The 26,392-nt window shown below is 34.9% G+C and overlaps 1 protein-coding gene and 1 long non-coding RNA gene across 2 annotated transcripts; both read right to left on the bottom strand.

Moving 5' to 3' along the window:
* Nucleotides 1-3,968: 3,968 nt before the first annotated feature.
* LOC135666554 (alpha-humulene synthase-like) lies at nt 3,969-7,504 on the bottom strand. The gene is made up of 6 exons (XM_065178148.1): nt 7,236-7,504; nt 5,909-6,281; nt 5,534-5,752; nt 5,194-5,329; nt 4,796-5,044; nt 3,969-4,327 (listed from the first exon to the last, which is right to left on the bottom strand). Exons 1-6 carry the CDS (start codon nt 7,498-7,500, stop codon nt 4,034-4,036), a joined length of 1,536 nt encoding a protein of 511 aa, XP_065034220.1. The 5' UTR covers nt 7,501-7,504; the 3' UTR covers nt 3,969-4,033.
* A 16,073-nt stretch (nt 7,505-23,577) lies between these two features.
* Nucleotides 23,578-24,861, bottom strand: LOC135666550 (uncharacterized). The gene is made up of 2 exons (XR_010509808.1): nt 24,825-24,861; nt 23,578-24,108 (listed from the first exon to the last, which is right to left on the bottom strand). It is a non-coding gene; the product is annotated as an uncharacterized LOC135666550 (long non-coding RNA).
* Between the last annotated feature and the right edge of the window lie 1,531 nt (nt 24,862-26,392).

Below are 26,392 nucleotides of genomic sequence, written 5' to 3'. Positions count from 1 at the left end.
TCCGAGACTTTTGCAGAGGCCCATTGCTTGAGAGCAACAATAATCTCATCCAATGAGAATGGTTTACGAAAGCTGATATGATTAGTAGAGAAAATACTTGGACATTAGGACAAGTATGCCATTAGAGAGGACAGACGTGTTAATAGCAGTCCAAAAGTTGGTGTACCAACAAGAAGCAAAAGAAGAGACAATCGGTGTTTGACTTCATTCCAGTCATGGTTGATGATCCGGTGGATGGAGTTCCTCTCCTCCTTGAGGTTGAAAATTTTATGGTGGATAGAATTCCTCATCTCCTTGAGGTTGAAAATTTTATGGTGGATAGAATTCCTCATCTCCTTGAGGTTGAATATTTTATGAAAAATTTAGAGTTAAGGAAGTTGTCTGTTAGGGATTATGCCCTTATTACATAGTAAAGTGAGTTTAGACCCTTCATGAGAGAGGGAACGAGAGGCATCCTTGGCTTCAAGAGTAGTGATCTCTTGGGAGTTAGATTTTATAAGGTCTTCCGCCTCGTTGTAATAATGATGTCAGCTATAGTTGCTCCACGATTATTTTGATACATGACAAAAAATTTTAATCTGACAACACATGTTCTGATCAAAATATTATGGTTTGGCGACTAACAAAATAGATAACATTTTTTTGATGTCGGCGCTAAAATATTTCGGTTCTTTGATCATCAAAACTTGGTCTTTGATACGTGTAGATATAGCACTGCCAAGTTGGATTGAATAAATGGTGACAACAAAGTCCAAATTTTGTCTGTCAGACAAGGTAAAAACACAATTATCAGGACAAAGCATACAAATTCAGCTACTTAAGGAAATGAACATGTTCCCAGGGGAGACATAATATCCTTGTTGTCTCAGAGGTCGAAATCGGAGAGCAGTGTCGTAAAGACCATGGTCGTCAATATGGGCATCATGGATATGGTTTAACGCTTCATTTATTTCCTTCTCGAAGTGATAATCCAATCCAATAAGCTGGATTGAATCGACCAAATTCATAGTTAGCAAGATGTCAGTAGGATCCTTGGATATGCTTCTTATCTGCTCCATCAGTTCCGCAGCTCTCTCTTTTATCCTTGTATCACACTCCTCCTGCAATAGACGAGAAAAGGGAGTTTTTTCATGGTACTGAAACCGCAGGAAACCGCAACTATGTCGATGAAGGACCAGTTTAAGCATGAGTGCTATTTAGCTGGAGCTAAATTATCAACACCCCTCTTTACAGGTGACCTTCTTGCTGAAAGCTGGAAACATCTTTGGCAAATAGGATGGCAGGGTTACATACCGATGTTGGAGTGACGGACTGGCCATGTTGGATAAAGTAGTCCGCCCCAACCCTCGGACGATAGCTTACAGACTTGCGAACCATAAGCTCATCATCTGGAACAAGTGATTGCTGACTCAGACTCTCCATTCTTATTTTATGTGAAGACTAATTAAACATGCGAGGTGGCGACGGAGAGCCTGCTGCTTGGTGTTGGAATTTATGAGGACACAACATCTTCGTCTGTTCATGTGGAAGACTAATACGAGCCACGACTCTCCTCCACTTTGTGGAGATTACCTATTAAACCAAGTTTCACACGACGCGAAAGAGAAAAGAAATTATCATCATACATCTCTACTCACGATTCATACTATCAAAATTGAACTCGGCTGTGTCTGTTCTAACAAAAATAAATAGCAACTTCGTGGTGATAGGGAAGCGACGAAAGGATTACAAATGTGTCAATTTGGTTTCCATAGCCACCGACGAAAGATATGAAGAGACGTTAGCGTTACAAATGCCAATTGGTTTCCATCATCGACGTAAGATACGAAGAGACGTAAGGATAAAAAATATGCAGGTCATTTTGTGTTTTGTTGCCTCGGTCTATAATCTTTGATCAAGGTGGCATTGATGTTGTAAAGGAGACGCATGTTACAAAAGATATGAAGAGACGTAAGCGTTACAAATGCCAATTGGTTTCCATGCATGGGTGCCATCGACATAAGATATGAAGAGACGTAAGGATTCCAAATGTGCAGGTCTTTTTGTGTTTTATTGCCTCTTGTGTCGCTCTCCGTTATTCATGTTTTTTTATCTGCCACATCAATTGTTCCATATTTGGTTTGAGTGACTCAATAGCAACAAATCCGAATTGTGATGACATGGTCCATTTGATGAGACTAGCACAAATCCGGCTTCGCCTGTGGTAGTAACTGTGGGCATTTCAAAGGTCTAAGTTGGTTGACGAAAGACTTGGACGCTCCTCAAGTCCTACTGTGGATTCGAATGCATGTTTCCTGATCAATCTGTACAAAGATTAAGGTTGGATGGATTTCTTGACCTGATCATTCTGACACTCAAACCATTTACCTATAAGTATGGAGTAATCCTAGTGAATAGTCATTGACTTTGATTTCTTCTTGTATGGAGAGCTTTCTATAATGGGTTTAACCCATGCTGAGCTGTCACATGTCTGAGTATGTATTGGAACAAATATTATCCCTATCACATAGCATGACCAGAAGACGAGTGATTTGAACCAAAAGATGCAGCTTAAGCGATCTTGGATGGATAATGATATTTTGAATAATATTATTAGCAATCCTAGATACTTTCTGGGTCGATTGTGCTTCTTCCAAGGGTATGCACATTCTATCATGGGATTGGGATAGGGATAATTCTTTCTAGATATGCTACGTCTTGGGACTGATAACCTTTCTTATGAAATATACACTTCAAGCTCAACAGAGGCCAACATCTTTCCATCATTGATAGTATATGAGATAAAATGGTTAGAACTAAATATGCCGTGATTTATCCTTGGAATATTCAAAATTATTATGGCAAAGCTAGAATCGGGTTTGTTTCTTATCGCTCTTGAAAGTTTAAGAGGAGAGTTCACTAAATTTTTTGGTGATATTTCTATTATTGATGTTTTCAAAGATAACTATATTTTAGATTCTCCTAGTCCATTCAAGCATGCTTTCAGCAATATACATGCTAGTGATAGATCTTTGGTGGTTCTAATCTCATTGTTAATCCATATATCACATGATCATTTTTAGTTTTAGAAGCTAGATAATAAGAGGGTTGGTTCTGCTAAGTCTGCCTATCATTTTCTTGCTTCTCAGTTGGGATGGTTGATCCTAACGTGGACTAGTTGTATTGTTTGTGGAAGCTTCCCGTGTTGCCTCAGGTTCAATTTTTTTGTTGGAAACTTTTGCACCGCCACCTCTCATTGATCGTCTCAACTAAGAGTGTGCAGTAATGCTACTACTTGTCCCTTCTGTCAATCTAAAGCAGAAACCATTAATCACTTCTTTCTGTGCGTCTTTCCTATTAAATTATGGCAACTCTTTAAGTCTTAACTAGATATTCAATTTTTAATGAGGGGGTGCAGTGTCCCAATTCTGCTGGCCAACCCTTGTGGGTTCTAAATGATATTGGTCTTTGGTGAATATGGAGGGCTACGAATGATCTTGTTTTCAACCCCATTGCTTGTTCTGTTTACAAGATTTTTCATAAGATAGTAGAATTTGTTCTCTCTAATGACAAGGCAAAATCTTCTGATAGCATGGTGCATGAATTATGTCCAACATATGATATCACTAACTTATCCAAAATGTAGCTTGAATATATATGTTTCCGAATTGTAATCATCCCAAACTTAACTAAGAAGTATCTTGATATCTGATGTAAGCATCTTGATATCTTGATAACTTAAGAGCCTTTCTTAAGTTGGCAAGACTGAAAAGAGTGAAAATTGGAAATAGCTAATATAATTTTGTAACACAGACCAGCAATTTGCAAATTGCTTTGAACTACTGTTAAGCAAGGATTTCTGTTTTCCATAGATAATACTGGCTTGAGCTTCCCAAGACTAGTACAATACACGTTCATTTACAAAGGCTTACATATATTTCAGAATAAAGGATTCATAGAAGAAGCAAGCATAGTACAATACACGTTCATTTACAAAGGCTTACATATATTTCAGAATAAAGGATTCATAGAAGAAGCAAGCATCGTCATACAATCAAAGTAGAATAGGATGTACAAATAACAAAGAGATATATTCCTTCGTCTTCGTAGAGGAGTTGGTGTATCCATCGATGTACTTATATAAAATTTCAATCATTCGTGCAAAATTAACAATCCTTTGGAGTAAAGCAATGGGGAATGCAGTTTGATTGAGGCACTCTTCGTTTATATCCTTCCATGCATCGTCAACTAGAACTTGGAGCTTCTTACATGCCACATGAACATTTGTTCCATATTCTTTCATGTAGCATTGCACTGTGGAGGCAACATGTTCCCTAGTTTGTTCCAACTGCAAATTTTATGAAAAAAGAGGATGAATGATCTACAAACTGAATTCTGGGGGATCCTTTCAGGATTTACATGTTCGTTATATGAAAACAAATTGATAGACTATTATCAATAATAAGGTGTAGATAAAAGGAATTTGGGAATCTACAGATGTGGAAGCTTACGAAAGGGAGTTTTTTTGTTTGTACTAGATTTCATAATATAAAATCATCAAAACTTTGATAATGCAATTGAGTGACACAAGAAATGCTTTTGAGGAGATAAATAGAAGGAATATTGAAGACAACCTTTGGAGATTACCCTATTAAACCTCAATTATGTGCCATCTCATCTAATTGGAGAATGTATGTTATTTTCTTTTTCTTTTTTTTATGTTATCATATTTCTACTAGGAGTGAAATCAATGCAAAATTTACTATGAAAAATGTTTATATGATATAAAATATAGGAGATTATGTTATGACCATACCTCATGTGAAGTAATGTCATTCATGATACGGGCAATTATCGTAGAAGCTCGGACAATCTTTGGGAAACTAGTAATCCACTTAAATACCTCCTCCGTCGCTATTTCTCCCATTCCAACAAAAGAAGCACATTTGAGCATAGGATATGCTGCACTTATCAGGGAAACCTGTAGGTGTTCTTCAACAGTTGGCACGTAACGTTGAGCACACCATTTGGATTCCTCGAAGTAAGCTTTAGATACAGCTTTCATCTGTATAGGTAAAATAAACCCATTCCTTAATGTACCTAATGCATGAGCCATGTATATGGAATGATTATTCTCTGTACAATCATTGTATTCGCTAATTGTAATGCTACTTCATGAAAATTTAAACAAGGTCTTCCAGATTCATCACGTACCGCTTCCTTAAGATAGTATAAGCGATACTTCTCATCGAGTGCTAACAAAGTTTCGAACTCTTCAAAGGTGTGAATTAACTTGAGAAAGTAGTCCTTCATATACTCTGGTAGTTGTTGAACAGTCTTTGCGTCCCATCTGCATATGAATTAGTCCCATCTTTAGAAAAAAAGTAGTTGATATTTCATATATTGTTGTTATTGTTATTACTAGTATTAATATTGTTTTGTTATCCACAATGGTCGAAACTATTTTCATGCTTTTAGTGACACATTATGTTATCGCCTATTGCATGCAAAGTCAGTGAAATATAATCTTTCGGTCGATATAAGATTTCCAAACCTTTGGATTGCCTCGGTGAATTGTCGACTCTCCTCCAGTGTGCTATAGACATCATAGATGTCATCCATAATAGTGATTAGGGCAAAGACCTTGGCCGTTATCATTCGTGCACGGGAATAGTGGGGTTCAAAGTATATGCCCAGAGTCCAATAGTAGCACTCCACCAATCGGTCTCGAGAACAATCGAGACTTTTGAAGGGTGCTATTTCGTTCCACCACCTTCAAGTCATCCACGATCCAGAATAAATAGATGAGAAACATGAAATCATTCAACAATCGATCTACTTAACCATATCCTCTATGGATCTTTCTCTTTGCAGAAATCAAGAAGAAATATGGCTAGTAGTAGTAAAAATTAATGTGAGGGGACCTTACAAAGAGATGTTCTTAAGCTCCTCACGATGAAGAGATTGTAGTATATTGAAGTCCAGCTTTGCAAGCTCCAGTATGACATCATTTCGTGTGGCATCCTCTTGGTATATAAAGATATAATCTCTTGCCAAGAGCCTTCTCATCCTTCTATATAGAGGTGTCTCGAGGTCAAGAGACACTTGCGTTGTTAATGGTGGTTTAAGATCGCCTAACGCAGATAATAGATGGTTCCTGGTAAAAGAGATGGCTTCATCAAGAATTATCTCCCTGTGAGTCCCAAGATGAGCTGCGTTGTACAAGCTTAACAGTCCCTTCACATCACTTTCCAAGGTACACATGAAACTCCCTTTCTCATCTTTGAACTTGTTAAAAACATCTACAGAAACACAAGATTCTTGTTTTATAGAAAAAAATAAAGCCATATTATCAAAAATAATTTGCTGTGATTAAGTAATTACGTGATGATCAATATAATTACTTTTGTGTGTGATTTTTATGTTTATTGTCCCCAAGAAAATGTCACAATAACATGCCCTTATTATATAGTGTGTAAAAAGAGCAAGATAAAGAAGGGCATCAACAAATTATATAAATAGTTCTTCAACTATGAAATCAGCATAATTTCGATGCAAATGACTTTAGTACTTCGAGCATAAGTTTCTCATCTATGATTAATTAAAAAAAAAAAAGATGATAAAAAAAGGTCGTATCATATTTTGTGGATAGCACAGACAACTACTGTTTTATTAAAGGAAATGAGCATATTACTTGGGGACACGTAATATCCTTGTTGTCTGAGCAGCCGAAACCAGAGAGCAGTGTGGTAAAGGCCATGGTCGTCAATATTAGCATCATGGATTCGACTTAATGCTTCTGTTATTTCCTTCTGAAGGTGATAATCCAATCCAAGAAGCTGGATTGGATCAATCAATTCCATGATCTGCAGCAGACCAGTAGTATCATTGAACATGCTCTTTAATTGCCCCCTGAGTTCTTCAGATCTCTATTTCATCCTTGCATCACACCTCTTCATCATCCATGAATATATATATATATATATATATATATATATAGAACAAAGTACATTTTTTAATATTGTTGTTATAGGAGATCAAAAAGTAGAGTGTGAGGTCACCCGGTGACTGTTTTTTCGATGGGCTGATTAAGTTGCTTTCTTAAAACAAAAATCCTCCTTCATATTTAAAAACACAAATCGAATTACTTCTGCAAACATAATTTTTCTATGCCTGAAGTAAACACAAGGCGAACACAAAATTATAGATAAAACATACAAATACATCTACTCCAAGGAAACGTAAGAGCATATTACCAGGGGTCACATGATACCCTTGTTGTCTCAGCAGGCGAAACCGGAGAGCAGTATCGTAGAGAGCCTGATCGTTAAAATCGGCATCATGGACTCGGTTTAATGCTTCACTTATTTCTTTCTCGAAGTGATAACTCAATCCAAGAAGCTGGATTGAATCGACCAAGTCCATAGTTTGCAAGATGTTGGTAATGTCCTTGAACATGCTTCTTACCTGCTCCATCAGTTCTGCAGCTCTCTCTTGCATCCTTGCATCGCACTCCTGCATCCTCCATAGCATAGCAATTAATTGTTCAACCAACAAAACCGAAAGAAAGTAGCATGCGCACATTTTTCATGTTAATGAAACATTAACACCATTCGTTCTCGGAGAGTTTCTTGCCTAAAACTTAGAACTTATGTGAGATATATGTGTATATACATGCCTGTGTACTGGGGGAGGACTGGGCCTGTAAGATAAAGTAATCACCCCAAACGGTGGGATGGTAGCTTACAGACTTGCGAATCACCACTTCATCACCTGGAACGTGTGGCTGCGAAATTACGTTCTCCATTCTGATCTGGATGCAAGTGATGACAGGATGGCGAGAGCCTGCAGCCTCGTGTAGCAATTTATAGAGTCTTGAATCTGGTTTGGTTTCGGAAGTGTCACGTTTTCTGAGAAAGAAGATAACGAATGGGCCATCAGGGACTGTACGCTCCTTTTTGATTGGCTTATGTTTTAGCTTATCCATCATCTTTAATTGACGTCCTATGATTAGTTTTGCTTCTAATAATATAGGAAAAAGGCGAGATATAATTAGTTTTGCATCCATCACCCTTGCTCTCACTCTCGTAATAGACACTATAAATCATGTATATAATCGTATATTAACTTAAGTTTTATAATAAACTCTAAACAGTGTGAAACTCATCATATCAGTCTACTCACTCTCAAACTATAAATAATATTACATAAACTTTAGTTTAACTTTTAACATTTTTTCCATGTGTGTATTAATCGAACTCTTTTTTACTTTAAAGGGTTAAATTTCTTTCAAAACCTATCTACATATTCTTGTAGGAGTGATCCACCCATATGAGTTGGTTCATTTTGGGATGCTTCATCTTTATTCAATCATCAAATCTCCAATTTGATTAATCGACGAAATAATTATCATTTTATAAAATAATAAATTAAAAAAATAACATGACATAACATAACGAAAAATTAAAACACAAAAGGGTTCATGCTAGAGAAGGTGTTTGGGACCAATTTTGAGCATAAGACTGAGTGAGGAATTCCAAATCCTATCAAAGTAGATATTGAGATCAATAGTTTCATTTTGATTTGTTGTTAAGATTAAGATATAACCAAGGAATCTATAGATTTTGTTGTTCGGAGTAATCAAGTTTCAGTAATAGAATTCTCAAATATTTTTCCCAGATGTGGATGTGTGTGGTTGGTTGCACGGCATAGTACTAAAGCAGCAATTACTAATTTCAAAGAAGGCGCACGAGGGATCGTCTCTTTGATATAAATATGTTAACATACAAAAAAAAAAAAGTTCACATGAGATTTTTAGATGAAAGGATTTGGAATTTGATTGCCCACATGTCGATGCTCTCACATGCTTGGCGGCCGACATGGGATAAACTTAAATCTATGAATTATTCAAATCTATAATGATATATTTATGCCATCATTACGAAACCCAAGGATGTATGATCTAAGCAATGTAGATCCAATAGAGTTTTTTTTTTTTTCACCATTGGCAAGCGGGATTTGATTTCATGGCCTTACTATTAATCGTCAGGTTTGTTATCAGCTAAGCTGCTGTGTACATACTATTCATTGAACGTTTTGGAGATTATCTAAATCTGGGTGTACGTACTATTAGATCATCTAAATCTGCTGCGTATATATTATTCATTGAACATTTTGTTATCAGATCCTCAAGTGGTATAACATGATAAAGCAGTCTCTACACACGCTCGGAAGAAAGCCTGCAGACTTGCGAACCACAACCTCATCACCTGGAGCAAGTGACAGCAACTCCATAGTCTCCACTTTTTATGTGGAAAAAAAACTAAAGCTGGCAGATGGCAAGAGCATGTCCCCTTGTGTTGGAATTTATAACGAATTCCAACACAAGGGACTATGGATTCCCATGGCAACAGCATGTTCACTTTGTCGAGGCTATGCTCCTCCTTGTCATCCATCAATCGTTTGTCAAAGGGAATGCATTAGCACTTAAGAAAGAGTGTTGCGACTGCTAGGCAAGGCTGTCGCATCAGCCTTCCCAAAATATAGATGATTGTGAGCAGAAGTGTTAAGTTGTGTGGGGATGAAGCTGAACTCCACAACCTTCAGCCTCATACAATGAGTAGCATTATTAAAGACTGCAGAATCCATATCTTGCTTAAGCCCTCCTGCGCTGTAAAAAATTTAGGGTTTCAAGTTGCTATTCCTTCCGCTATTACAGTATTGTGTGCTTTAATTGCAGCACAGTCAACAGCTCTGACCGATCTGTTGGTAGGTGACTATCAACTTAAGAGTATTCCAGATATTAAACATATATATATTATTAAAAAATTCTTTTTGACAAAAGTTAAAAAAAAAAAAAAAACTTCTTTCCAAAATCTATCCAATTATGCTTAAATGAATAGGCAAAAACAACATATTGCCGGATTTTCTTAATATATATTAGAAGAAAATTATTGGAATTCATATCTTTGATGGGATCTCCAAATATTAAAGACTTCTTATGGAAGGTTCCGAACCCCACGGACATGATGGGACGTCTCGTGCCACAATCTATTTCATGGAGAGCTTTTCCATCAGTCGGCCGATGAGTCTGTCCTCGTGTTTCAAGCCTTCCGGCGAACATGTGGCTGTGCTTATTCCCTTCTCTGTGGTGGATGATCAGCTCCACGACTTGGAAGTTATCTGGAACTGCAGCCTCACATGAGACGCATTAGCACCTAAGAAAGTGAGTTCCAGCTGCTAGGCAGGGCTGTTGCAACAGCGTTCCAAAAGGAAGAGTACCTTGTGAGGTCGTATTCCTCGTGGTGGTCCATGACTAACATATAAGGCTTTCTTTTGATAATGGTAGCTCCATCAGTCTCAATGAAACTATGATGGTTACGTGGAAGGAAACCGATCTAAGGTTATGTTCATCTGTCCATTAATAATGAAGAAATAAATCTATCACACTATATAACTCAATTGTGATTTAGCAATGAGATCAATTGGATTTTAATTAAAAAAATATACTCGAATCCAATTTGAATATTTAAATAATAATTAGTTAAACTTAAATTAAAAAAAGGATGTACTCAAAAGCACTCACCAATGTGGGATCGGGATATACAATCTTACTTCTAAATATTTAAGGATTATTTTCCTGACTTAAATCATAAACTTAAATAAGTTAAAAATCGATATGTATTCATCTTATGTGCTTAAAATATATTTAACATATTTAAATAAAAGAAAACATGTTGGAATTCAACTTGAAGATCAGATTTGTATTTTACTTAATATAGAAAAATTATACTCAAAACATGTTGGATTTTACTTGACTCAAATTCAAATAAATACGTGTTTCCATCAAATAAATACTTTGTGAGTCTGTTTTCGTGTTTGACGCACGTCGGCGAACACGTAGATGTGCTTATCTCTTCTCCGTGGTGGATGACTTCAATACGGGGAGTCACCTGTAACTGCAGCCTCAAGTGAGATGTACATTTGGACTTAATGTGAGCTACAGCTACAGCTACAGTTTTGTTTTTGTTTTTTTTGTTTTTTTAGAAAAAGAGAATGAATTAGCACTTATAGAAAAAGAGAATGAACTGCAGCCTCAAATGAGATGTAGGCACTTATAGAAAGAGAATGAAGTGGCACTTAAAGAAAGAGAATGAAGTGGCACTTGAAGAAAGAGAGTTACAGCTGCTCGACAAGGCTGTCGAATCAGCCTTCCCAAAAACACAAAAAAGATGATTGTGACCAGAAGTGTTAAGTTGCGTAGGGGATGAAGCTGAACTCGACAACCTTCAGCCTCGTACGAAGGGTAGCATCAGTCAAGACAGCAGAATCAGAGCATATCCAAATCTTGCTCAAGCCCTGCTGGCTCTGTAAAATGTAGGGCTTCAAGAATTGCTATCTAGGAATCAGATGCGTATGTATAGCCATTTACACAATTGATCATGTTAGCTGAAGCATATTTAGGGCTTCAAAAGAATTGCTAATCCTTTCACTATTACAGTATCATGTGCTTTAATCGTAGTGCAATCAAATTCTCAGCCACCCTTTTTCTTTTTAAAAAAATTACTATTCAGTATTAGAAATAAGAGTAAACATATTCCAAGAGTCTCAAGACATGTTGTATTTAAAAGAAGAGGATTGGGAATCAATTCCCCCATATTAGAGTTGAGGAATTGAAGTAATATTAGCATAAGATTTAGAGCTAAACAAAATTGCAAGCAAAACATCACCGACAAACAAAAATGCAAGCAAAACATAAATTTCAAAATTTTAAAATCATTTTAGTATATATTAGGCTATAACGTAACTCCTGACATTTGGTGGTGGAATTGAGAATGAAAGGGATTGAGAATGTGTAGGTCTTCCTTCTTGACAGCAGCTTCCCAATGATTTGTGATCGTAAAAATTGGACTCTTCCATTTAGGTGAGTGACACATTTTATCCGATATATTATGTAAAAAGAAAATATAGTTTTATACATAAACTAATTAGAATAATAGTGAAATATAAGTGTCTCCGATTACGAAAACAACATAACTTATATGAATAAAATATAAATTTTAAATTTTAAAAAATAAATTTGTAGCTACATAATCAGTATTTTAATATTCTTTCTCTCTCTTGTGTGAGATTAATGAGTGTTCCATCCACGTCTAAATTCTATCAGTAATATACCTTGTATGAGAATGCAAGCGAAAAAACTTGATTGGACCACTTTCAACAGACTGAACAGAAAATATTTTTAAAAAAATTAATTGAGAAATAAAAAAGAAAAAAAATTAACTCATATTTAGGAATTAAGTAAGGATTCGGTTTTACTGATAAACGACCCCAAACAATACTTCCAAAGAGCCAATTCCGATCCACCTCTTTTTAGTTATTCAAGAATGATCATCATAAAATTGCTAAAAGATTATTTTATAAGAAAATTGTTTTAGAAAATATTTTCAAAAAATAAATAAAAATAGAATTTCTCTTCTCATAACACTTATATATTTGAAGTATAAAGATGGTGGTAACATTGTTGAGCACATAAGTCTATTTTAGAGTTTTACAAATAAGCTGTTAGCTGTGAAAATGAATATAAATATAGATGATAAAACACAAGAGTTATTATTTCTTAACTCTTCACCAAAAAGTTTGAAAACATATCTAGTGACAATTTATAACTCCACACCAGAGGGAATTCTAACTATAGATATAGTTAAAAATAATTTACTAAATAAAAATGCTAGAATGAAAGATCAAAAAAAAATTTCTTTTGATGCATTTGTTTATAAAAAAATAAGAAAGACGTGAAAAGAGTTATAGCAGAAATCCATATAGTTATAGAAAAAGATTCAAGTCTAGAAGAGATATCAAATGTTTCCACTATAAAAGGTCAGGTCACATGAAGAATAAGTGTAGGTTTTGGAAACGAGGAACAAAATGAAAGGAAGAAAAATAAGAAAAAGACTAATACAGTTGCTATTGAATGTGATATCATTATTGTCTGTGATGACGATTGTATCATTCTTATATTTCTGGACAGTAATTGGATAATTGACTCTAGTACTTCATTTCATGTTACTTCTCATAGTGATTTCTTCATATGTTATACTGTTAGTGATTTTGGTAATGTCAGAATGGAAAACAGTGGTACATCTAAGATTGTGAATATTGAAAATATTTATTATGAGCAAATTTATACTCAAAGATATTATGTGTTCCAGATATTCATCTTAACTTTATATTTATAAGTAAACTTGATGATAAGTGATTTACACATTATTTTGATGAAAGTAAATGAAAACTCACTAAAGGTTCTTTAATTGTATGAGTGGAAAGAAACTAAACTCTTTTTATGTCATGGAAGCTAAGCTACATAAATGAGATATTAATGCAATTCATAAGGATGAAAGTATAGATTTTTGCCATAAGAAGCTTAGTCATATCAGTGAGAAGGGACTTTAAACTTTTACTAAAAAGCAGTTCTTATCAGAGTTGCAAGGTACATATCTTAAATCTTATGATTATTACTTAGTTGGAAAAATGCATAAAGTTGTCCTTGATACATATCTATCATATAGAAGATCAAATGTTATTGATATGAATCTTGTGATTATTATTTACTTTGCAAACTAGAACTCTTGGAAGTGCTTTTTATTTTATTATCATTGATGATCATTCTAGAAATGTTTGGGCTTTTGCTTTGAAATATAAAAACCATGTACTCGATGTTTTCAAAGAGTTTCATATTAGTGCTGAAAGAGAAACCGGTATAAAGTTAAAGTATGTTTGAGCAGATAATGGTGGCGAGTACAAGAGTCCTTTTGAGAATTATTGTAGGTTCTATAGTACCAGGCTTGAGAAAATAGTTCCTAAAACTCCTCAACAGAATGATATGATAGAAATGATGAATAGAACTATTGAAGAAATGATTAGATGTATGATTTCCCATGCCAAGTTACATAAGTCATTTTGGGGGAGGCTATGAGAACTACAGTTGGTTTGATAACTTTTTCTTCATTAGTTCCTTTGAAAGCTAATGTTCCAGAGAGACTATGGAAAGGAAAAGATATATTTTATCATCACTTGAGAGTCTTTGGGTGTAAAGCATTTGTTCATATTCTTAAATATTAGAGGTCCAACTTGATAATAAGACAAAAGTATGTATCTTATTGGGGTATGGTCACGAAGAGTTTGGGTACAGATTAAGATCCAATGAATAAGAAAATTATTAGAAGCAAAGATGTGTTTCTTGAAGACCAATTGTTTGATGATGGTGATAATATTAAGAAGCTAAAAGCATTTCTTTATATTCCTTAGAGTTTGGGTCCAATTCCTTCACTTGTAGTTCATGATGATCATGAGAGTGATGAACAAGAAGATTGTGGTGAGAATGTTAGTGATAACGCTCCTACGGTTGATGATGTTGAATCAACTGAACAAGCACCTCCACCATCAGCTGAGATTTCATTGAAAAGATCTATAAGAGATCGACAACTATCTACCAGATATCCTCCACATGAGTATGTTAACTGTGGGCACTTCAAAGGTCTAAGTTGGTTGACGAAGAGACTTGGATGCTCCTCAAGTCCTAATGTGGACTCGGATGCATGCTCCGTAATCAATCTGTATGAAGGTTAAGGTTGAATGGATTTCCCGACCTGGTCACGGTGACACTCTAAGTCATTTATCTACAAATATGGTGCAATCTTAGTGAATAATCATTGACTTCGATTTGATATGGAACAAATATTGCCCCTATGACATAGCATGACCACAAGATGAGTGATTTGGACCACAAGATGCAGCTTAAGCGACTCTTGGATGGATAATGATATTTTGAATAGTATTATTATTAGCAATCCTAGATACTTTCTTGGTCAATTGTGGTTCTTCCAAGGGTATGCACATTCTATCATGGGATTGGGATAGGGATATTCTTTCTAGATATGCTAGGTCTTGGGACTGATAACCTTTCTTATGAAATATACACTTCAAGCTCAACAAGGCCAATATCTTTCCATCATTGATAGTGTATGAGATAAAATGGTTAAAACTAAATATGCTGTGATTTATCTTTGGAATATTCAAAATTATTAAGGCAAAACTAGAATCGGGTTTGTTTCTTCTCGCTCTTGAACGTTTAAGAGGAGAGTTCACTAAATTTGTTGGTGATATTTCTATTATTGATATTTCAAAGATAACTATATTTTAGATTCTCGTAGTCCATTCAAGCATGCTTTCAGCAATATACATGCTAGTGATAGATCTTTGGTGGTTCTAATCTCATTGTTAATCTATATATCACATGATGATTTTTAGTTTTAGAAGCTAGATAATAAGAGGGTCTGTTCTGCTAAGTCTGCCTATCATTTCTTGCTTCTCAGTTGGAATGGTTGATCCTAACGTCGACTAGTTGTATTGTTTGTGGAAGCTTCCCGTGTTGCCTTCGGTTAAAATTTTTTGTTGGAAACTTTTGCACCGCCACCTCTCATTGATCGTCTCAACTAAGAGTGTGCAGTAATGCTACTACTCCCTTCTGTCAATCTAAAGCAGAAACCATTAATCACTTCTTTCTGTGCGTCTTTCCTATTAAATTATGGCAACTCTTTAAATCTTCTACGGAGAGGTGTCTCGAGGTCGAGAGACACTTGCGTTGTTAATGGTGGTTTAAGATCGGCTGATGCAGACACTAGGTAATTCCTCGTAAAAGAGATGGCTTCATCAAGAATGATCTCCCCATGAGTCCCAAGATAGGCTGCGTTGTACAAGCTTAACAGTCCTTTCACATCACTCCCCAAGGTAGACATGAAACTCCCTCCCTCATCTTTGAACTTGTTAAAGACAACTACAGAAATAAATAAGATTTTTTGTTTTGAGAAAAAAAACATACAGTCATATTATCAAAATTAATTTACCGTTTTAAGTGATTACGTAATAATCAATACAATGACTTTTGTGTGTGATTTTTATGTCTATTTTACCGGAGAAAATATTTTTGGTACTGCCAACGTCTATGAGTGAATTAAAAAAAAGATGATTAAAGAAGATCGTATTGTTTTGGATCACACATACAAATACTGCTTGGGGACACAGAATATCCTTGCTGTTAATATCCGCATCATGGATTTGACTTAATGCGTCGCTTATTCCCGTTTGAAAGTGATAATCCAATCCAAGTAGTATGATTGAACATGCTCTTTACTTGCCCCCTCAGCTCTTCAGCTCTCTATTTCATCCTTGCATCACACCTCTGCATCATCAATGAATATATATATATATATATATATATATAGCAAAAGTATTATCTAAGATATTCTATAGCCAGACATATATTTTGGCCATAGAATCATAATATGATTAAATCAGAATATTATTAAGATATTAGCCATTCTACTTTAATACCATTTTAGAAAACATAACAAGTACTAATATAAAATTTTATATACCAAACATCTCATTGAATTTAAATATCATATATAGAGATTTGGTTTACTTTACTACAAATAGAAAGGATGTACAATGGCATCTAATATTCTGTATTACAAAGTAAAACAATTATATTAATTTCTCATAATTAATTTTTTCTATGATTGCATTAGTTGGATCATGTAGATCTGCATGTTAATTGAAAGTGATTCATTATACGATTGTCCTTTGGATTGGTTGGACAACGTGTTGGGATTGTCACGGAAGATAGTAGCCAATTTGATCTTGATTTCTTTTATCTCTAATGACAATGCATGTATAATTACATCAGTGTAATCTCCTTTCTCTAACTATCACATCAATCTAATTTCTATAGAAGAAAATAAAAAATATTATAAGCCTTCCCATCATCCACATTGCTTGCATGATTCAATTAATCTATGTCCCCATCAGCTGGATCAGCTCTACATAGCTGAGTGTGATTCATTGGACGCGTTGTCCAACATTTGTACTAGATTTCTTAATATAGTATCATTTAAGGAGTTCAGCAAAACTTTGATAATGCAATTGAGTGACACATGAAATGCTTTTGAGGTGATAAATTGAAGGAATATTGAAGACAACCTTTAGAGATTATCTATTAAATTTCATTTATATTCCATCTCATATAATGGAAGAAGGTATGCTATTTCTACTGTGAAAAAAATCAATGCAAAATTTACTATGAAAAATGTTTATATGACAGAAAATACAGGAGATTATATTATGACCATACCTCATGTGAAGTAATGTCATTCATGATACGACCAATTATTGCAGCAGCTCGGACAATCTTTGGGAAACTAATAATTCACTCAAATCTCTCCTTAGTTGCTATTTCTTTCATTCCAACGAAAGAAGCACATTCGAGTATAGGATATGTTGAACTTACGAGGGAAATAGGTAGATATTTTTTCAAAGTTGGCACGCAATGTTGAGCACTCCATTTGGATTTCTCAAAATAATCTTCAGATAAATCTTTCATCTGTACCCAGTAAAACAAAACCATTCCTTAATGTTTGTAATTTATAAGTAATGTCTATGAGTAGGACAATCTAAGTTCGATACTGTCACATTTGAAAAGTGAAAATAAGAAGAATAAGAAGAATATTATAATCTCATCACTCGTCGCTTCCTTTAGATAGGTTATGCGATATTTCTCACTAGAAGTCAATAAATCTTCAAACTCTTCAAAGGTGTGGATTAGATTAAGATAATAATCCTTCATGTACTCTAGTAATTGATGAACAACCTTCGCGTCCCACCTGTATTGGTTTCACTATCTTTAGAAAAACATAACATAAACATAGATGTTATTTTGCTATACATGATGAGTAAAATTATTATGCAATATTTTATTTTATTATGTGATATTATTAGTGGCACTTTTTGTTATCATATTTTGAACCATGATAGTAAAAGGTAATCTGTCCATCGATATGAGATTTGTGAACCTTTGAATTGCCTTAGCGAGTTGTTGACTCTCCTCCAACGTGCTATAGACATCATATATGTCGTCTAGAATTGAAATAAGGGCAATCACCTTGGTCGTTATCACTCGTGCACGAGAATAGTAAAGTTCAAAGAATACTCCCAGGATCCAGAAGTAGCATTCCGCCAATCTATCTCTAGCAAAATTGAGATTTTTTGAGGGAGCTAAATCATTCCACCACCTTCAAGTCAATTCACAAATCAAAGTATACTCCCATGGCAACAGCATGTTCACTTTGTGGAGGCTATGCTCCTCCTTGTCATCCATCAATCGTCTGTCAATTTCCTATAATGGAAAATGGCTGCAATCTATAGGGTCCAGTTTTTTCGTAGGGAGTCTCAAGTCGTATTCCTCGTGGTGGTCCATGAATAACATTTCAACCACTCTCTTGATGATAGTAGCCCCATCAGTCTCCATGAAACTGTGATGGATACGTGGGAGAGGATCGGATTGAGGGAGTTTATGGTTGTGTTCCTCCTACTGGTCCATTAATAATGATTTAACTTCCTATAAAGAAATAAATCTATCACATTATATAACTCGATTGTGATTTAGCAATGGGATAAATTGAATTTTAATAAAAATAATATGCACTCAAATCTAATTTGAATATTCAAATAATAATTAGTTAGACTTAAATAAAAAAAAAAAGACTCTCGTGGGATCATTTTCCTGACATAAATCATAGACTCAAATTTAAATAAGCTTAAATTATACTTAACATATTTAAATAAAAGAAAACATGTTGGAATTTAACTTGAAGATCAGATTTGGATTTTACTTAATTTAGAAAAATTGTACTCAAAACATGTTGGATTTTACTTCTCAAATTCAAATAAATACATGTTTCCATCAACCGACGACGAGTTGTTTTGGGCGTCAGGTCTTTGTTAAAGAGTCTGTTTTTCTATTTGACGCCTTTCGGCGAACACGTGGCTGTGCTTATCTCTTCGCTGTGGTGGATAATCAGCTCCGGGAGTTCATTACGGTGGGTGACCTGTAACTACTGCAGCCTCAAATCAAATGGGACGTATATTTGGACTTATCTCTTCGCTGTGGTGGATAAGGCTGTCGCATCAGCCTTCCCAAAATAAAGATGATTGTGAGCAGAAGTGTTAAGTTGTGTGGGGATGAAGCTGAACTCCACAACCTTCAGCCTCGTACAAAGAGTAGCATTATTAAGGACTGCAGAATCAGAGCATATCCATATCTTGCTTAAGCTCTCCTGCGCTGCAAAAAATTTAGGGTTTCAAGTTGCTATTCCTTCCGCTATTACAGTATTGTGTGCTTTAATTGCAGCATAGCCAAATGCTCTGACCGATCTGTTGGTAGGTGACTATCAACCTAAGAGTATTCCAGATATATTATATATATATATATATATATATATATAATTAAAAAAAATTCTAGAAATAAAATATTCTTTTTGACAAAAGTTTTTAAAAAAAAGTTCTTTCGAAAATCTATCCAATTATGCTTAAATGAATAGGCAAAAACAACATGTTGGTGGATTTTTCTTAATATATATTCGAAGAAAATTATTGGAATTAATATCTATGATGGGACCTCCAAATATTAAAGACTGCTTATGGAATGTTCCGAACCCCGCGGACATGATGGGACGTCTCGTGCCACAATCTATTTCATGGAGAGCTTTTCCATCAGTCGGCCGATGAGTCTGTCCTCGTGTTTCAAGCCTTCCGGCGAACATGTGGCTGTGCTTATTCCCTTCTCTGTGGTGGATGATCAGCTCCACCACTTGGAAGTTATCTGGAACTGCAGCCTGACATGAGACGCATGTTATGTTTGGACTAGAAAAAGGAAACGCATTAGCCCCTAAGAGAAAAGATATTACAGTTGTTAGAATTAAACTTGTTCAAGTATTTATTTCGTCAAAATTAAGATTCATTGTATTGAAGAAAAATAGATTAAATGTCAAATTGTATAAAAGAATGATTGTATAAAAGAATATGTCAAATTGGTTATTAGTTTTTGAAAGGATTTTTTTTGAAAAGAATGATTCATCTTGAATATAATTAATATAATATATTTTTAAAGACTATATAAACCCTATATATTGGGTCATGAAAGATATATATAGTTTCTGAAATCATAGAAGATTGAAGCTTGTCCTACTCTTCCTTGGTTTGATAACTCTATCCCTTCTTCCTATCAAGATTAACATTTGGTATTAGAGTATAGGTTAAGCTATTACCTCTTCCTCAAGTACCATCTAACTCTATATCTCCAGATTGATAAAAGAAAATTATGACATATAGTGCATCCAAATGAAGGTTCTTCTAGGCTCCCAAGATGTATGAGAGTTTATAGAAGATGAATTTGCTAAACCAAATCTAGCAAAAGAAGGAGCAATGAATGCAGAAGAAAGAAAACAACTCAAAGAAGAAAAAAGGAAGAAGGAGAAAAAAACTTTACTCACGATTTACCAAGGGCTTGATGATACGATGTTCGAGATCATCGCTCCAATAAATACTTCAAAGAAGGCTTGGGAAATGTTTCAAAAAGCATTCAGTGGTGTTGATAAGGTAAAGAAACTTCGTTTACAAGTTTTACGTGCCGAGTTTAAAAAATTACAACAAGGTACTTCTGAAACTATTTCTGATTACTTCTCAAAAATCATTTCCATTGTTCATCAAATGAGATGAAATGGTAAACACATAAATAATCAGAGAGTAATAGAAATAATACTGAGATCTCTAGATTCAAAATTTGATTTTATTGTTGTTGCGATTGAAGAATCTAAAGATTTGAAAAAGATATCTTTAGAAGAACTTATGGGTTCCCTTCAAGTTAATGAATCAAATTCTCAAAGAGGAAGAGGACGAGGACAAAGAGGAAGAGGAGGCAGAAATCACACCAATCAAGAATCTCCAAATAATGAAAATGCTGGAGAAAATTCTAGCTAAAGAGGCCGAGGTTATGGTTGAGGATGTAGTCAACGCCATGGATGTGACAGAAACTCTAAAAGGTTTGAAATACAATGCTATATTTACAAAAGGTATGAACATTACTCTTATGAATGTTATTATAATCTTAACAAATTTTGTTGAGAAATAAAAAAAAGAATGAAAATCAAGTTTTGCTAATGAGTTATGATTATTTGAAAGATGATCGGTCTTTGACATGGTATATAGATATAAGAGCTTTAAATCATATGTGTGGCAATAAAGAGCTATTTTAAAAAATGAATATAAGTTATTTCGGGAATATTATATTTGGTGATTTATCTCAAAGACCAGTAAGAGGCAAAAGTAAAATTCTTCTTGAACTTAATAATAGCAAAGGATTATATATTTTAGATGTTTATTATATTCCTGATATGAAAAATAATATTCTAAGTTTAGGACAATTATTTAAAAAAGGTTATGATATTGAGATGAAAGATATAACTCTCTCAATTCATGACAAGAATAAAATATTGATATCACATGTGAAAATGACAAAGAATAGAATGTTTCCTCTGCATTTAAGTATTTTTTATCAATCAAATTATTTTAAAGCTAATATTGAGGATATTTGTACATTTAGTATCTTAGATAAGCTCAGTTAAATTTTGAGGCTTTGAAACTTCTAGAGAAGTATAATATGATAACATGAATGCCAAAAATTGATCGCCCATCAAAATTATGTGAAGTATGTGTCATGGGTAAGCTAGAAAGAAAGCATTTTAAAGTCAGAATAACAAAAAGAGCTTGGCATCGACTTGATCCGGTACACTTAGATATTTGTGGCCCTATCAATCCAGTATCACTTGGAGGAAGCATATATTTTCTTGCCTTCACTTATGATCATAGTGGCAAAATTTAGGTTTATATATTAAAATAAAAGAAAGAAGTTTTAAGCAAATTCAAAGAATTTAAGGATTTGGTTGAAAGATAAAGTTATTATAAAATTAAATATTTAAGAACAGATAGGGGTAGTGAATATATATCAAATAAATTTAATTTTTTTATAGAAATAATGGAATTCTACATCAATTCACTATGTCATATACACCTCAACAGAATGGTGTCTCAGAAAGAAAAAATATGACTATCCTTAATATGGTCTGATGCATGTTAAAGGAAAGAAAAATTCCTAAAGAATTTTGAGGAGATGCTATTGCTTGTGTAATTTATTTGCTTAACAGGTTTCCGACAAAACAAATTGGTAACATTACACCAGAAGAAGCATGAAGCTTATAAAAACCAAGAGTTGATCATTTGAGAATTTTTGGAATTATTGCATTTGCTAAGATACCAGAAGAAAAGAGAACAAAATTAGAAGATAAAAGTCAAAAATATATTTTGCTAGGTTATTTAGAGAATTTCAGTTGTTACAAACTCTATGATCCTATCACTTGGGATATTGTAGTGCTCCCAGATGTGGCCGAGCAATTCCTCAGTCACAACAGAGTCAAAATCATGCAATGACTTTGAAACTTGAAGGGCTCACCCGGTCCTCTCGTTCAACGGGGAAATACTGGTCTCTAAGAAAAAAGTATGTTGTTCTAGTGGTCGATCGTTTATTAGTGCCAAGTTTCCAAATGCAGCATTTTAGGAATACCAATCTTAGATATTTGCTCATACATAATAGCACCATACGTATCACTGATTTTATTTTTATTCCAAGTACCAATTTGAATTAACTTTGAACTAAAGTAATGCTCAGAATAAGTGTTACTATTAAGAAATGCAGGCTTCAAGTAAAAGGTATATCAAACAACGACCCTTATGATTAAAGGGGGAAGGGTGGTACGAGGTTTTTGGTTAGAGATACTAGTCACAGGTGCAGGTTGCTACTTCCCCCATTCCAACAAAAGAAGCACAAACAAGCAAAGGATAGGCTGAACTGATGAGCGAGATTTGCATATGTTCTTCTAATTTTGGCACATAATGTTTGAAAGCCCATTTGTTTTCCTCGAGATAGGATCTTGATAAACCTTTCATCTATGATAAAGATGAGGAAACGGTGACGTTGCGTAAGAAATAAGAAGGCAAAAAACACTTAGAAGTATAGCACGACTTCGAATTAGTAGAGTAGATAAAAAAAAAAGAAACGTGCAATCAGATTTTTCTTGTTTACCAAATATTAATTCATTACACTAATCTAAATTGAAATCCATTAAAATAAAAAAAATTACCTCTTCCTTAAGATAAAATAAATGATACTTCTCACTGGGTGCTAGTAAATTTTTGAATTCTTCAAAGGTATGGATTAGCTTCAGAAAATAGCCCTTCATATACTCTGGTAGCTGATGAACAGCCTTGGCATCCCACAATTAGCTTAGTTTTGCTTTATCCACAAAGAATCAAACTATTGTGGCATATTTGTCATGGCACCTGCTGTTCTAATCAATTGAGATAAGATATCTCATTCTCGACAATAATAAAACAAAAAAACGCTATCCAAAAACAAGAGATTTCCAAACCTTTGAATTGCTTCAGTGAGTAGTTGACTCTCCTCCAATGTGCTATAGAGATCATAGATATCATCCAAGATGGAAGTCATGGCCATCACCTTGGTGGTAATCACTCGTGCACGAGAATAGTGAGGTTCAAAGTACACCGTAAGCATCCAATAATAACATTCCACCACTCGATCTCGTGCAAAACTTAGATTTTTGGAGAGGAATAAATCATTCCACCATCTTCAATGCAATCCACAAACCACAATGTTATTGTCAATCCAAACATCGATAAAAAAAGACGGAAACAATCAAACATTTCTACAATGACAGTGTTCTACGTATTCAAGTTTACTCCTCAACCTGAACTCTCAATCAATCTAACTGTAGGAAAGAAATTACATGGAGATGCTCTTAATCTCGTCGCGATGAAGACATTGCAGTAGATTGAAGTCAAGCTTTGCCAGCTCTAGTAAGGCATCATTTCGTGTCGCACAGTCTTGGTAGATGGAGATGAAATTTCGTGCCAAGACCCTTTTCATTCTTCTACAGAGAGGACTCTCCAGGAACAGTCTCACTTGCGTTGCTAACGGTGGTGTGAGATCACTTAACATGGACGCAATCTGGTCCCTTGTAAAGGAAATAGCTTCATCGAGTATGGTCTCCTCATGTATCCGTAGATAAGCCGCATTGTATAAGCTTAAAAGTCCCTTTGGATCATCCTTCAAGGTGGACACTAAATTTCCTTCCTCATCTTTGAACTTGTTAAAAACATCTGTTGATTCATAAAGATTTGAGAAAACACATGAAGTGGTTTTATTTTATTTACGTTATTGTAACAATTTCACAAAAAATGACATTGATTCTCTTGAAATCGAACATAGTAATTTCATCTCTATAATATGCCAAATATAGGTCAAATATAAATCATTGTATACGCCAAAGATGGTTTCAATAGGAACTTTCAGTGACAAATGTGTATTATCTGATTGCAGGGTCATGAAAAGGGAAAACAATTACTATACTAGTAAGGCAGTAACAATTATAGACGATGTATACATACATATATATATATATATATATATATATATATATATATATATATATATATATATATATATATATATATATATATATATATATATATATATAAAACAAAGTACATCTTTTTAATATAGTTGAAAAATATGTGTAGGAGATCAAAACGTTTTGAGAGTGTGAGGTCACTCATGTACAGAGAAGAAATTATGTAGCAAATTGATCAGCTAATATTGTTCGAAGCCATCGGATTGATTGTTCAGTGACTTGTTTTTTGATGGGCTGATTAAGTTGTTTTTTAAAAACAAAATTCCTCCATCATATCTAAAATACAAATCGAATTACTTCTGCAAACATAATTTTTCTATGCCTGAATTAAACACGAGGCGAACACAAAATTATAGAGAAAACATACAAATACATCTACTCCAAGGAAACGTGAGAGCATATTACCAGGGGTCACATGATACCCTTGTTGTCTCAGCAGTCGAATTGCTACAGCTACAGTTTTGTTTTTTTTCTGAAAGAGGAAATGAATTAGCACTTCAAAAAAGAGAGTTACAGCTGCTAGGCAAGGCTGTCGCATCAGCCTTCCAAGAAAAGATGATTGTGAGCAGAAGTGTTGAGTTGTGTGGGGGATGAAGCTGAACTCAACAACCTTCAGCCTCATCCGAAGGGATAGCATTATTGAAGACAGCTGAATCAGAGCATATCCATATCTTGCTTAAGCCCTCCTGGTCTGTAAAATTTAGGGCTTCAAGAATTGCTAATCCATGATCTATGATCATGGTGGCATTGATATTTTTGGGAATGAGGGTTTTCTCCCAATGGGGTGAAATGTAGCAATCATTGTGAAAGCTAGAGAGCAGTGTCGCAAGGGAATGAACATGTTACCAGGGGAGACATAATATATATCCTTGTTGTCTCAGCCGTCGAAATCGGAGAGCAGTGTCACAAAGACCATGGTCGTCAATATGGGCATCATGGATATGGTTTAACGCTTCACTTATTTCCTTCTCGAAGCGATAATCCAATCCAAGAAGCTGGATTGAATCGACCAAATTCATAGTTTGCAAGATGTCAGTAGGATCCTTGGACATGCTTCTTATCTGCTCCATCAGTTCCGCAGCTCTCTCTTTTATCCTTGTATCACACTCCTCCTTCAATAGACGAGAAAAGGGAGATTTTTCATGGTACTGAAACCGCAGGAAACCCCAACTCTGTCGATGAAGGACCAGTTTAAGCATGAGTACTATTTAGCTGGAGCTAAATTTTCAACACCCCTCTTTCCAGGTGACCTTCTTGCTGAAAACTGGAAACATCTTTGGCAGATAGGATGGCCGGGTTACATACCGATGTTGGAGTGATGGACTGGCCATGTTGGATAAAGTAGTCCGCCCCAAACGTTCGGACGATAGCTTACAGACTTGAGAACCATCAGCTCATCATCTGGAACAAGTGATTGCAGACTAAGACTCTCCATTCTTATTTTATGTGAAGACTAATTAAACATGCGAGGTGGCGGAGAGCCTGCTGCCTTGTGTTGGAATTTATGAGGACATAAAATCTTCGTCTGTCGAAGAGGAAGACAAATATGAGCCACGACTCTCATCTACTTTGTGGAGATTACCTACTAAACCAAATTTCACACGACGCGAAAGAGAAAAGATATTATCATCATATATCTCTACTCACAGTTCATACTATCAAAATTGAAGTCGGCTGCATCTGTTCTAACTAAAATAAATAGCAACTTCGTGGTGATAGGGAAGCGACGCAAGGATTACAAATGTGTCAATTTGGCCACCGACAAAAGATATGAAGAGACATAACCATTACAAATGCCAATTGGTTTCCATGCATGGGCGCCATCGACATAAGATATGAAGAGACGTAAGGATTCAGGTCTTTTTGTGTTTTATTGCCTCTTGTGTCGCTCTCCGTTATTCATGTTTCTTATCTGCCACATCAATTGTTCCATATTTGGTTTGAGTGACTCATTGGCAACAAATCCGAATTGT

The sequence above is a fragment of the Musa acuminata genome, unplaced genomic scaffold, assembly GCF_036884655.1.
Source record: "Musa acuminata AAA Group cultivar baxijiao unplaced genomic scaffold, Cavendish_Baxijiao_AAA HiC_scaffold_1108, whole genome shotgun sequence".
Classification (NCBI taxonomy): Eukaryota; Viridiplantae; Streptophyta; class Magnoliopsida; order Zingiberales; family Musaceae; genus Musa; species Musa acuminata.
Note: the sequence above shows the minus strand (reverse complement) of the source record. Positions and strands in the feature narration are given on the sequence as shown.